This window comes from Typha angustifolia, chromosome 7 (assembly GCF_048772165.1).
Source record: "Typha angustifolia cultivar Huaian chromosome 7, ASM4877216v1, whole genome shotgun sequence".
NCBI classification, from domain to species: Eukaryota; Viridiplantae; Streptophyta; class Magnoliopsida; order Poales; family Typhaceae; genus Typha; species Typha angustifolia.
The window spans coordinates 16,628,839-16,643,500 of NC_133245.1; the positions used below are offsets into that span (position 1 = coordinate 16,628,839).

The 14,662-nt window shown below is 38.5% G+C and overlaps 2 protein-coding genes across 2 annotated transcripts; one reads left to right on the forward strand and one right to left on the reverse strand.

Moving 5' to 3' along the window:
• Nucleotides 1-493: 493 nt before the first annotated feature.
• LOC140763663 (uncharacterized) lies at nt 494-5,975 on the forward strand. The gene is made up of 5 exons (XM_073101948.1): nt 494-869; nt 1,709-1,786; nt 1,876-1,960; nt 4,460-4,548; nt 5,671-5,975. The coding sequence occupies exons 1-5, from the start codon at nt 555-557 to the stop codon at nt 5,806-5,808; spliced, it is 705 nt and encodes a 234-aa protein (XP_072958049.1). The 5' UTR covers nt 494-554; the 3' UTR covers nt 5,809-5,975.
• Nucleotides 5,976-11,581: 5,606 nt separating this feature from the next.
• On the reverse strand, nt 11,582-14,087 carry LOC140762610 (autophagy-related protein 8f-like). Its single transcript, XM_073100483.1, has 6 exons — nt 13,936-14,087; nt 13,808-13,849; nt 13,641-13,696; nt 12,419-12,471; nt 12,079-12,283; nt 11,582-11,740 (listed from the first exon to the last, which is right to left on the reverse strand). Exons 2-6 carry the CDS (start codon nt 13,842-13,844, stop codon nt 11,582-11,584), a joined length of 510 nt encoding a protein of 169 aa, XP_072956584.1. The 5' UTR covers nt 13,845-13,849; nt 13,936-14,087.
• Nucleotides 14,088-14,662: the final 575 nt, after the last annotated feature.

A 14,662-nucleotide genomic window follows, 5' to 3' on the forward strand; every position in this document is an offset into this window, starting at 1 on the left:
CCTTGGATTCCTTTTATGATTTCCTGAGTTCATTCACCATGTTCCAGTGCTGCAATAGTCAATCCGCCTTTGTCTTGGACGGCGCCGGACGTTGACTCATCCGATCGACCTCTTATTATATAGTAAATAAAATTCTTGTCTCTTTTGGTTCCTTTCCTACCAAAGATGGTGGAGAAAGTTTGGAAGTTTTGTATAGCTCAAATTTTTTAATCACAATAAGATGCTAGATTATTTAAGTATACACGAAATGAGTAATAAAACATTAGAATAATATAAATCAACTAGAGAATGGCCCACCAGGCCCAAGCCTATTCAAAGACTATAGCACAGGGCTTTTAATGTTTTGGGCGTCCCTTTAGTAGTCCCAGTTTTGGGCCCATAGTTTAAGGCTGGGCCCAAGAAAGGGCAGACCAATAAGGCGGACGCGTGGCAGCATCTTAACCCCCGGTAGTTTTTTTTTTTTTTTTTCTGGATCATATTTTCCTTAATTAACACCAGCTCTTAGGGGAAAAAACCCATCGTTAGAAAGGCAAAGAATTCACGCGACCCCAGCCATGGCTTCTCTGGTAGAACTTGAGGCAATCCAAACTCGTATTCTCCATCGAATAGCCCAATTGGAGCTCTGCCTCCAAAGGCAGCGTCTCTCCTCCCTCTCCTTATCTCCCGATCACGGGGGGAACACTGCCACAGCCGCCAATGGCGGCCGCAAGTCAACGGAGTCGCGCCTCACGGCCATTTTACTCGCCAGCGGTGTCCGTGACTTCTCCTTCAGGAGGGTGCCCTTGGATTACTACGATCGGCCCCTGGAAGCGAGAAGGGAGATCTTGGCCGCTCCATCCGTCGAGCATCTTTGCAAGAGCATTGTCTTGGTATGGTCCTTTTTCTTGCCATCTGCGCATTTTGTCAAACATCTGAGCTGCATATAATCTGAGGAAAAAGGATTGACATTTTTGGGATTACTTGTTTGATAGGTTAGATGTATCGTGTATCATTGTTTTAAGGGGATCGGATGGTTAATTGTCTATATATGCATCCGTATTATTCTCTACATGTCTGTTTACCTTAACTTTGTGAAGCGAACAGATCTATGGATTAACGAGGAAAGTGCGTATGATTGGTGGGGATCTGAGGTGGGGACGGAGACCGTTTTAGCGGTTTATTGTTTGGAGTTGAGTCAATATAGAATCACAAGTCATTTGTTTGCATCTGGATTTTGATGATTCCAGCTTTCCAGAGTTCTGGAAGGCATAGAATCTTCTCAGATAAATGAATGAGAAGAAACTGTGCAATAGGAAGACATTAGCATGATACTTGAGAAGCAGCAATAGATCCATGGATGTATATGATCTCCATTTCGTGGCTTTTCAGCAAGGCATCCTTAACCCAGTAGGCTGTAGGCCAATAAGTTTTACTCACTTTATGGACAGCGCATGCCTGCCTTCCTTTATGCTGAATTGTGATGCTTTGAAATAATCACCATTATGTATCCAGTTACTATATAGTATATAGCGTACTGAAACTCAGCAGGTTATATATCATAATCATAATATAGTACTAGATTTGATTATGATATGAATATCCCTTCTTTTCAGTGGAGAATTTACTGATACAGTTCAAAAACTTCTTGTAGTCATTTTGGTACATTTTTGGTGCATGGTTTTTTTTTAATTCACGCAATATAAAGAGAATTTGTAAATGTTTTTCTCAGGTAAATACCCAAGCTGGTGCAAGTATTACTGATTGTAGCAATCCCAACAATTCAAAATATTATGTTGTTGTAATACAGGTAAATTCCAAGTGCTTCCCCCGTACAATCTCATGGTTGTGCTTGTTTTTCACTCTTTAGTCTTTTCATTTGCACCCTTGCTTTTGTAGTATATTGCGCGGCTGAATGCTGAAAGCATCAAGAACTTCCTTTACACACTCAACGACAGACAGATACCTAAAAAGAAATTTAACTGTAAGTTTACACCGTATGAAATCTTTTTGAAATTTTACTTGTTGACATTTGGAGTTAATTAAATTACTGTAATTGTTATTTTCCATCTTTATAGATCTTATCAGTAGTTTTTGTTAGTGGTGACCTAGCGATTTTGAAGTCTAATTGATATACAAACAGATATATTTTATCTATAACAGTTGTGGACATGCTATTATGTGACTTTCACTTGTTTTAAAGAGCTTGCTAAGAAAAGAAATATATTTTATCTCCAGGGAATTCTTATATTGTGAAGCATTTCATAGATCTTATCAAATAAGAAGTGTAGAAATCGATGCTAATTTTTGTGGAAAACTTCTTTCTCAGGAAAATACATCTGATGACATGTACGTCCACTAATATTTAATTGAAGTTTTAAGAGTTGAGGTTTTCCTAATATATTGTGTTTATTTATCAAGGTTGTATCAAGAATCTTTGTTCAATACTTATGCTTATCTTGTTTATTTTGTAAGTTCTACATGTAAATTAGTCACAATTATTGCTTTATAATGTTCCCGGATCTCCAATGTGAATAAATCTTTTCCCCAATGTTTGACTTTAGAGTTGAGCTCCATTGAGCTTTTTCTGGAATCTAACATATTTTCCATGTTGACTAAACTACTAATATTTGATTTACCTATATTCATCTGAAGGAAAAGAACAAATATGCTGAATCATTTGCAATGATCAGAATGTTAAGGTTATGATACAGTTCTTTCTTAGTATGGTGTGCTCGCAAATATCTATGCAGGTTCTCTAATTCAGATAAATAAATACATTGACATTACTTCCAGTTGATAGTTGATTTCTTCTGGTTTTCAAAACATACCACATTTTCAAGTTCACCTAATTCTCTGATAGAAGTTCATCTTCTCTTTTCTTTTTAACTTTTCTTAAGTTCATTTTGCATCTGAGTCAGCCTTTTCCCAGGACTAGCTTGCTTCATTTTATCAACAATTTGATTTAAGTTCAATCCACTTTCTTTTTGTTAGTTGAAATGTTACGCTGAGTTGCAGATCTTTGCACTTTTTTTCAACTCTTTCTTAATATACAGTCCTTTGGACAGTTGCTTCTCCATTGGGAAGAGCCTAAGTAATGACCAATAAACATACATCCATTTATTGTGATTGTAAGTTTTTAACCGTCACACCAAGTGAACTTCGATCATTCATCCATTTTACCCTATTAGGATTTGGTACAATCTTAAACCTTATTTTTTCTACTCAATTCTATTATATGCAAAGTCCTTGCCTATGATGATCACTGTAGGATGTAGCATGGTTTTTTTATTAACTTTCTACTTGTTGAAGCTAGGGGTGTCAAAATAAAATAGCTGCTCGAACTTGTCTCGACCAAAGCTTGGGTTCGGCTCGGCTCGATTGAATTTTGTGTCAAGCTTGAACTGGAGCCGGCTTGCTCAGGGTCAGCTTAATAGGATCAATATAAATTTTCTTCCAAAATCCAAACCGTAAACATTCACAAAACCCATCTCCAAGCCGCCAATCCACCTTTTCCTCCTCCGTCGATAAGTCAGCGTCGCATCCTGTCCTCCGTCGGTAACGATGATAAGTCGGCGCCACCTCATTTTCCTCCTTCTCTGTCGCTAAGTTGGCACCACTTCCTCCATCGGCAAGCCTCCTTAAGGCACCGTCGCCTCATCCACCACCTCCTCTTTCTCCTCAAGTCGTTGCCCCCTCCTCTATTGGCAAGCCTGCTCCATCGGTCGGCAAGCTTCCTCCACCACCTCCTCTTCTACCTCATCGTGGTTGATTGGTTTCAAGCTTGGGCTTAACACCGCCTCGGTCCGATTAGGCTAGTGTATGGCTTGATAACAAGCTTCATTCAAGCTCGAGCTCTGGCTCAATTTAGTTCGATTCGAGTTGAGTTGAGCCGAGCCTGATTCTCAAAATAGGCTTAAAATTAATTTCGAGCTGAGTCTGAGTTGGAGTCGGCTCACTTAGGCTTGGATCGTTTACACCCCTAGTTGAGGCTTTTTTATGGTTCAGAAGAATATGGAACTATCAGATTATGGTAACTTGACACAAGAAGCAGAAAATGGCATAGTCTCAGCTTCTGCAATATCATTCGTTAAGCCTCAGTATCTCAGTTTTCTTGGTCTGTTTGTGATTAGATGATCAAAGAAATATACATCATACACTAAAGCTATTGAAACTTCAATGAGTTTTTTAGCTCATGAGCCACTCGAGTGTGCAATTTAATTTGCTCAAGATTATGTAATTTTTTTTTTGTTGGTCATTTATTGAGTCATTTACATGCAGAACACCTTCCTGAAGCTTTAGATCAGTTTATCCTATAACTCTGTGTCTGTTAATACAGTCTGTTTGATATATTTTTTTCTGCTTTCATTTAAAACTAAGTTTTTTTTAAGAACTGCTGTAATTAGGCAAACATTTATTATGTTTTTTCTCAGTTTTATGTGGATTCTTGTAGAAGAACTAATTAGTTATTTATTTGATTCAGTGAGGCTGGCACCAGAAGAGGAGTCTCTTAAACTTACTGGATATGTCCATAACGGAGTCACATGCATTGGAATGGAAACAAACATCCCGGTAATCTAAAACTCCTGTGGGTTTATCTTTCAAAGTTTTTGGTGCATATCATAGGATGAACTTTTATTTATGGTTCAGAAACAGGGAAACTACATAGAGTATTATACTAAGAAATGAATTTTGGAGTTAATATAATGCAATTTATAAACAGATAATAGACTGTGTTTGGGGCGCATAGTCGTTGACTGGGTTGAAGTTCTTGAATCTCCAACAGCATCCACTTATTATATGGGAAAATTATAGATTGCAGTTGGTGATGTTTAGCAAATGTTAATCCACCATCTCATTGCCCTGGTCATTTCTTGCTGCTTCTCTATCTTAAGCTGTGGGCGGCAACTTTCAAATGCATAGGTGGATATTCTGTTTTGTTCCCCAGCTGCATGAGTGTCCACAAAATGACATTTCTAGCTTCATAATGAAACTTGAGGATACAGATTAGCATGCTCTTCAATTGTTCTGCTTTTCTTTTTCACCTCTTTCTATCTGAACAGTAAGTATGTCATATTTAGTTTCAACTATTTCTGTTAGAATGTAGACAGAATAGGAACTGAACACCACCTTAGATATAATCATCATATCTCATTCTTCAGTGTCTAAAATAACCATAGTAATTTTCTTTTAACCTATTTTCAATATAGTTGACATCAAGACAGAATTTTAGATTCATCAGAGTGTAGCAGCTCTATCAGCCTCCCTAAAACCCAAGTTAGCCTATGGGCAGGGGATTGCCATGCTACTGAACTTATTCTTTGGAACAATGCAGGTGGTAAAAAATTGTAGTGAGTAAACGAAAAGTATGGTATTACGGTGGGTGCAACTAGCTCTCCGTTTTCATGCATTTGAGTGTTCTCTTTGAACTAAAAATGTCGTCCTTAGAAGTGTCAGGTTTCAATAGATTAAATTCCATATATTGTTTCCTTTTATAAGGCCAAGGTTCATTTGTTCTGACTTTCCTGACATTCTTTCTTAATGAACTTAACTACAATCTTGCTCAATATCTAAATGATATGCATGAAGATTCATCTTTTCTGCTTTGCCTCAGATTCTTGTTGATAATGATGCACAGAGTAAATTGTCTGCTTTTTACAAAGGTGACAAGATTCATAACATAGGCCTTTACAGGTTATACTGGATGAAGCAATCACTAAGTTGGACCCAGATTTCTTTTGGTTGGGAGGTGGTGAAGTCGATCTGAAGCTTGGGATCAGGACCCCTCAATTTACAAGTGCTTTCAAACCCTTTGTTGTGAGCTGTAGTTGATGATGTGTTTCAATATATAAACTCTAAAACAACCGTCAGCCCATGTGGCGGCAGGTAATAGTGATCATCTGATTATTGAGGGAACATCCCAATTTGATTTGTCACTGGGTTTGGGCTAGGCATCAAGGCATGTCTGTCTTTTTCGGAGCAGGCATTCTTTTCAACCATTCTTCCAGTGTCCTTGAATTGTTTCTTATGTTTGGGGGGGCCAATTTGAAGGGTGAATTATTGCTAGTTTAATGCTACTAAGGGGAACATTCTTGGAAAGCATGAGATTATTGCCACCAGTGGACCTGTAAAATATGGATTTTCAAGGACATCTCTTTGTAGTTCGCGTCCAAATGCACATGAGCTACTTCTTCGGTTTTGAGCAAAGAAGTCATAGAATTATATAGAATGAGTTGAGTTACAAGGTCGAATTTTGTGGCCCATTGTTTATTAGTTTTGGTTGCTGCAGTCAACTTCCTCAACGAGGGCAGCGCTTGATAACAGAAAGTTGCTAATTATTTAACGACGAACGCATACAGTGTGTTTCTTGGTAGGTGATGAATTGAAGTTAACCCAGCAAATTGGCTGTGGCTGTTTGAGGTTGGATTTTTCATTATGTTTTTCCGGGTTATAGACTATGGCAACAGGCACTAGTGGATATTAAAAATAGGGGGACAAAGAACAGAAGCAGTTGGACTACGAGCCCAGAGGCAGGATACACGAGGCTTAACAGTACTTTTTAGTTTGGTTTATTTTAACATTATAATTTTGCCTACTTCAAGCAATGTAGTGGAGTGGCGAGTCAAGGTGGATAGGTAAGACCAATCAAACTTTAATTAATATTCACACTGACTGGTGATTTATTTGTTGTGTTATTCAGAACTAAGTGGTAACACAATATTGTCTGAGCTGAAATTGTTCTTCTTAAGATTAAAAATGACTCACATTTTGAATCTCAGTCATGGTGCTTCTTTATTTATTTATTTTTTGAGAAATTAATTTCTGGTGCTTGTTAATTTTCACTGGTGCATCCATCTATGGAAACTCGACGTAGTGAATATGATTCGAGTTCGCCTATTAATTTACGTTGAACTTTCGAGACCATTTTGAAATTGAAACTGCAGAGGATACAGTTGTTGGCATCCGCTGGTTACCAACAATGTAGTCCTTGTTACTTTGGCTTAAAAAAAATTAAATGTCAACAAACTGGAACTATTAAACCATCTTTTCTTTCCTTTGTGATTGTTCATTCGTCCTTCATGTCATGTGCAGGCCACACTGAGCTGGTTGAGTTAAGTATTGGATTACGATTAAGGAGATTGTTGACGAGCACGTCAAATAAAGCAAATGAATAGTTGTTAACAACTTAACATAGGTGAGGTTAAGAGACCTCATTGTTGTTACATCTTTGATGGCATCTGAAAGCTTTGCAGTTATACAAGAGCTTAATCTGTCCTTATGGGAGGAGCCTTCAGCCCTTAACCCAATTTGGTTATCCACTTTTTGCTTGCAGTTCACTTCCATACGCAATTGTCCTTTTTGCAGGACAGGTCCAGGCGTTAGGGACCACAGCACTACAATGCATGCCCACATTTAAGGCCTCTGCCCATCTATTGTCCATTGATACTTAGACTATGACACTATTATAGAGGTAGACATAAGACTCGATCTTTTTAACTCTAGGTAGAACAAATCACCATGAGAATGGCTACTCAGATAAATCTCTGTCACCCACTACGATGAATCCGCAAGGTGGAGAGCTAAAGAGAAGCTAATGAGTGATCAACTTAATCTCTTGGAGGATGCGTGTTGGTGTTGCATTTAATGAGTGGATGTGGCCACTGGTGAGATGTGAGGGTGCGCAAAGTCAAAGAATTGGAACATTCTTAATTGGTGCAAGAAAACACTTGGAATCCCATCTGGAAAGCAAAAGATGAGATGACACTTGCAGGAGATAACAGATAACTAACTGCCTTCCTTTCATTTATGAGCAATCCAAACTACCACATGCTGCAAAGAATATATATATATATATATATATATATATATATAACCTAGTCATATCATTATTGTAATCAATACCTCTTTCAACTATAAGACTTATGCATAAGAGCTAGTGTGATCAGATCATGTCATTGATCCATCTTGCATTTCTAAATCTCCATCCAAGTGTGTGAAATATTATGTACATATGCATGCATGAATTGGATGCATATTTTCACTCCCTTGACTAGTTGCCACCCTCAATGAGAACATGATGCAGGAAATGGGCCATGAGCCATGTTTCTCACCCCCATTCCCTATGCATTAACTCCCTAACTACCACAACAACTCTTCCCCACACCCAACTGAGACCATATATTAGAAAAGAAAATTGAGTTACTCACCTTTAATTTGATATCCTTGTGGCAAATCACCATGAGATCACAGGGCACTACAATTACCACATCTCCTGCAAATCCCACACCATAAGTAATACTTCTGTAGTAAGATTCATGTTAGAAAATATGGTTCTGAAAGAAATTTTTTGCATTATCTATAATACAGTGATGAGTTCTACCCAAAATCCATAGCAACACAGAAAATGCATTGCCTGTATCATCTAACTAATCTTAATGGTATGTCAAAATATATTCTTCTGAAGTGAGCAAAACAAAGCTTCTAGTAAAGCACTAGTTCTCACATTTGCTCTTATCTAGCTTGTAATAGGGTATACGGGAATTTGAGGCCAAAAACTCGTACATGGAAGGAAGAGAAGAGAGAGTGCAAGTGGCTCTCAGTTATGAGATGGAGGATGCGTTCTAGGTCCAACATAATCCACATGAAACCCTGGATGCTCCCTGTGCTCCTGATGAGGAGTGCGTCGTGAAACCCTAAGGGTTGCCGGTTTTTTAACAGCACCTGATACCAATCCTCTCTTTTCGTCGACATCTTTCCATCCCGTCCGTGCTTCAGTTGTCGCGCCGACTCCAATCTCATCGGCGAAGGACCCCTTTGATGATGTTTTCATTGGCTTCATGGAGCTTGATGCCTCATCAAGTTTCATCTTTGCCACATCCTACACAAGAGAGAATATTAGTACATCTAGCTAAAACGAATAGCAAGAAATGTTGTTCATCCAGTAATAAAGATAGGGGTACTTGATGCACCAACCTTGCTTGAGTGAGGAAGTGATGTGTTCAAATCCTTGACATGAACTCTTAGATGGCGAGCTTCGCATGAGCTGATAGAAAGAGATGGAAGGAGGATGATGATGAGAAGAAGAAGAAGAAGAGAAGACATGGTGAGGTTTAGAAGTCTACAGATGCTGATCTAAATGTAGAGCTGCATGAGATTGAGATGAAGGTGGTGGTTGTGTTCTTCTCTAAAAAGAGATGGAGATATATGGAAGGTTGGACTGTTAACCTTTCAATAGATGGATGGGGAGAGAAAGGGAATATGGAGAGATTTCCTTGTCTATATATAGATATATATAAGAGCAAGAGGTTTTGGAGTAAAGCTCAAGATTCTTCAAAGAGGCCTTTATGACCTTTGATGTCTCATTAGGGGGTCTGTGATTTTGGAAATTGGGATTAGTGTCTGATGCAAGAAAGTGGAGCTTTAGGGGACCATTTCTATATACTTTTTTGTGCTACTTGAGGTGAATATACTGTTCAAAGTAGTGGAAGGAAGAATACGCAGACCCTCTTGATGCTGTTGGTATTAAGTTAGGTTCCATTTTTAATTTGAGCCAACTATTTTGGACATTACAAGCCAGGCTCCTATGTCATTGGGAAAAGCTTATATATATATGTATTTCCCATTTAGAAGATAAAATTAAAGACCAAGGCTTGCTGCATTAAGGACATTTAGAAGGTCCTCTGAAGACTCCATCTGAAGGAATTTCCTACAATCAGGTACCTGACAATCTATATATTAAGTTACATCATTTGGCATGCTCTAATATTTATTTTTTCTTTTCTGCATGCTTGACTTGTTGAGTGCTACCCGAAACAAATTAATGAGAAGTAATTTAGTATGTATATGCATGTAAGTGTACTCTAGCTAAGATATGAGAACTGCATGCTGTTAAAATAACATAGCAAAAGTTAAAAGAAGAAAAGAAGAAGAGTTTCATGTTAATGATTTGCTTATGTTTCTATATGAGTCCCGGTTAGTAACACCTTGGCATCTCAGGGAAAAGAGCTTTGTGTTAATTTTCTTTCATCATTTCTATATGTGAATAGCTTGATTCATACGCAATTAGGTGAATGCATATATCTAGTACCAAGGCGATGGACATCCCAATGCACATTGGTAACAAATGGATTACGAGGGTGGAATTTAATACTCACTCACATACGATATATATATATATATTTTGTGTGTGGATAAAATCACTCACATACGAATCCATAGCTAATCTGAATATCCTCGTGTCGATACGCTGCAGCCCAATTTTTCAGAGTCTATTATTTTTAAAATACATCTTTCTAAAGATGATTCATCCGTAATATCTCGAATAATCAAGTAATAATCCATTTGAAATGCTATAAGGATATAAAAATGATGGAATAAACCAACCTCGGGTTAGTTTTGGGCAGCAATATCCAAGGTAAAAGAATGTTTTAGCTGTGAATCCAAAATTTATAAATTTACTTCGAGAGGAGGAGGGGAGGGGAGGGGGGGCAGGGTGAGCTCCGAGGCGGCTTTCGTTCAACCACAGATGAATGTCCGACAGGTGGAGTCCGGCGGTTGGAGGACACAGGCGGGACCCGGAGGACAGGCACATCACTGCATGCCACGTGGACCCAAGACCGTGGGTCCGGTTCTTGGGAAGAAGTAGGGGGGGTTTTTGGAAACTGGCGGCGCGGAGGAGCGGACGGCGAGCGGTGACCGAGGAGGAAAAGAATAGATGGGTATAATTAGATAATAAACATGGGGGAGGGTGAATTGAATCGACTCAGAGTGATGTCGGATAAAGTGATTGCAGCGAACCACGTGTCACGGCGCGTAAGTCGATCTCCCTTGGTTCCGTTGTCTTGACGTCGCTCTCTCTCTCTCTCTCTCTATCTATTTATATGCATGGGAGTGTAGTTGCCACGTAGGAAAATGTACAAAATATTAATTTGTTTAAATGTAAACAAACAGTAGATTAATTAGAGGAGAAGACGCCGACCATTAGAGTCTAGTGTTTCGATTAATATATATATATATAGATTCGTGAAGGATTTACTACAATGAGCAGTAGAATGTACGTATACCAACCGATGGTTAATAGACTGCCGATTCTCAGAGCTTAAACACAGTAGGAACCACCACATGAAAGCTTTAAGACATTGGAAGCAATTGGTGAAGTGCAAGTTTGCCAGGTCATTCTGCCAATATGAAGCCTTCCTTTGCTGATAAGCCATAGAAAAGAAAGGAAAAAAGAATAATATTGTGCCCACAAATATTCTTTAAACACTCCTGATGTAGTATTATCATGTCCATTAGTATTGATAGTTATGAAATAGAAAGAAAATTTATCAAATATTAACAAGTTAGACTTGTAATCTTATCTGTGCAGAGTGTTTATAAGCATAATATTACTTTAAAAAATTCAAAAAAAAGAAAATCTATCGTCGGTAAACAATTGGTCACACTACAAGGAGAAATTACTTGACAAGTAACAGATCCATCAGAGGCAGGTGAAAGCATTTCTGTTCCTCCTTAATGTCCTCAAGCAGTCATTATCAATTTCAATCCAGAAAACATCGGGAATTCTATACTTAGACATCGGACTATTAGCGCCATGGGTGGTTGGTCACAGGCTGAAGCAACGGAAACAGTCTTCGCAGCAGGCCAGCACTGTGTATCGCTTTGTGCATCTTGCATCCCCAGAATGTCCATTTGCAGATCCAAGTGCTATGGTACATCTTTTATTTAGATTCAAGATAAGCTTACTAGGTGCTTCAAACAGAAGCTGGAAACATCATATGAAAGAAAGAAAAACTGAGCCAGACAGGTAATGCATGTATATTCAATTATTTAAAGAACTAAAAGGGGGCTCTGTAGATAGCACCTTCCAAACCTATACAAGGAACTGACTATACAATTATATCACCGATCACATAGAAGATGTTTCAAACTAGAACGAACAATCTAAAAGAACAAGATTAGAAAGCATGGAATGCAGATGACAGTGAAGAGCAACAATCTAATGTGCACTTTGATGCCCAAAAGTGTTCTCCCCACTATAGACGAAATAGAGGAAACCATCTTCGTCCTTCTTGTCCTCGTACAATTTTGATATCAAAGTACCTGGAAACAAAGAACAGTAGGTTGTAATGATGGATACATGCATAAAATGTAATTCTCGAGAGCTAATGGTATGAGTTGATAGGTACCAGTAGGTGGAAGAACATTGTCTACAAACATAAAGATGGCTTTGTCTGCAGTGAGATTGATTCTCTTGCGAATAACATAAACAAACTGGCCAAGTGTCAAATTTGATGGAACCAAATACCTGCATTTGCAGTGAGAATCAAATATTAATCATGTATTTGCCTGATAATGATATTTCGCAAAAGGTTTTTCTGCAAATTGGATTCAATATATAATAACATGTGATTTTACTGCCACAAAAAATGAAGGCACTCACTTTCTCTTGTCAATACTTGGTACGTCGCTTCTGTCTGCCTTCTCCACAATCACCTTTAAATAATGAAATATATCTCAGAGCAAGTCCAAAGACTAAAATCTTATCAAATTGAAAAGCTCAAGCAGCAACGAATACAAAAACAAGTAACTCCAAGAGTAGGGAAATTAGTTATCTTAACAGTAGTATCTTGAATGGGCAATCAGACGATCAAACCCTTTACTTATGTTGGAGATAATACGATGTCCTTGTGCACAAGGCTCCCACCAATATGGGGCCTAGGAAGGGCAAAACATAAGCAGCCCTAATCCTGACTATTTTGTGATTGCCAAGATGCAAGGAGAAGCCCTAGCCATCAATTGAATCAGAGGTTACTTATAACTGTAAGGTAACATAACAATATTTATGGCCCAGCCTGAATGTTATCAAAGGCTCAGCCTTCTGAAATATAGTGTTTTAAAACCCCTACCAACTACTTTCCTCTTTGGACCTTGTATTTGCAACTGAATCCTCTCCACACGAATCAAGTTTTATTTTAAAAAATTCAAATATCCCTTCACCAAATGGATCCTTGTTTTAGATCTTTATTTTGAAGCTTGTCGACTAGATCTAGTCTACTCTAGTACTCTGTTTACTATTCGTAATTCATCACAGGAACAAGATTTTCCTGAACAAATCAATCTGAGTGTTGCTGTTACAATTTTCAGTACAACTTAGAAAGAAAAAAAAAACCAATATTATTTGGGAACAAATTCAATTAGCTCTCTATACGCACTAGGCTGCCAATACACACGTCCTATGCCAATAAGCAATCAGTACTGATGCCAACTAGCATGCCCTCAGGCAACCAAAAACTAATCTAGGATCATTCATATTAGTAACAATTTAGCACCAGCTACAATTTGCTATATATAAATCACACGTTAAGGAAAGAGGTAGGAAGAGAGTAACCAATGGTAAATACATACAATACACAACTTTCAATTTGCACACAAAAAAAGGAAACACAATTTTCTCAAGTGGCACCAAGACATAATGAGAAGGATGCCGAAAAATGTGTACAACCCTAATTGCTCTCGACTAATGGTTAGCTAATAGTTTTCTGATACTTGAGAATTGCATGTTAAATTAATGCTATAAGACCAATAACAACAATTTATCACAGAATCAAATAAAGAGGGAATAACTCAAGAAACAAATAGAATTAAGAGGATCAAACAGATACCGGGACTCTATCCGGGTACTTGTTCTTGATCTTTGCCGAGTCAGCCTTCCTCTTTTCTGCGGACGCAAACCAAAAAGCACTCATCGGAAAAAGATATCCACATCAAACCAAACAAATACGAAAGCCAAAAAGATAAAAATATTGAGGGATGATCACCGATCACGGACCGAGATCATGCTCCTGCTTGAAGCCACTTTTCGCCATCGGTCCTGCGATACCTACGGAGTTCAGAATACTAAACGGTCGATCGTTGGAGGGGGAGGGGGAGGGGGAGGAGGAGGGGGAAGGGGAATACCTGAACTCGAAGATTGGGGAAACAAGAAACCCTAGGGGAGGGGGAAATCAAGAAAGTTGGCGTGGACTTCGAGAAGAAGCGGGGTTTATATAGGAATGGAGACGTGCAGGTGACCCACTTTGCCCTCGAGATTGTTTCGCGTGAGGGGATCTTCTGTTAAATAGAAGAACTTAGGGAAGAAGCGACGTGTGTATATATACATATATATATCTTAACGAGGTTCGCAATATATTTAGAGTTGATTACTTGATTAGTTGCTTCTGCATTCATCTCATCTATTGCAATAATTTATTCTGTTTGATTTAATAAATTAATTCGATCCGTTTTAAGCTATAAGAATTTTAACGTTTCTCCTTCTGGATAGAGGGTGATATTTAATTGGTGCGACAGCAGAAAATCCAGTGCGATCGTTATTTATTTCGGCAGTGTAAGGCTAGAGATTTACTGTTACAATTCGACAAGCCAAAATGTAGCAAATCTAGCCCACCAGGGCTTACTTGGCACTTAAGCAAGAGTAACTTCCCTCAGCCACAAGTCAAATCGATCAGTCCAATTTGGTCGCGTTGTATTGGCAAATCTCGATCGACTTAGGTTGGAGTAGAATCCGCCGGAGGCCGTCGCAAACATCTACGTGTACAAAAATTTGTAACTTGTGTAACATTTTGGCCTGCTTTATCTACGATAATCATTATTCCCAGTACCAGAGAGCATACTCAAGGATCTCCTG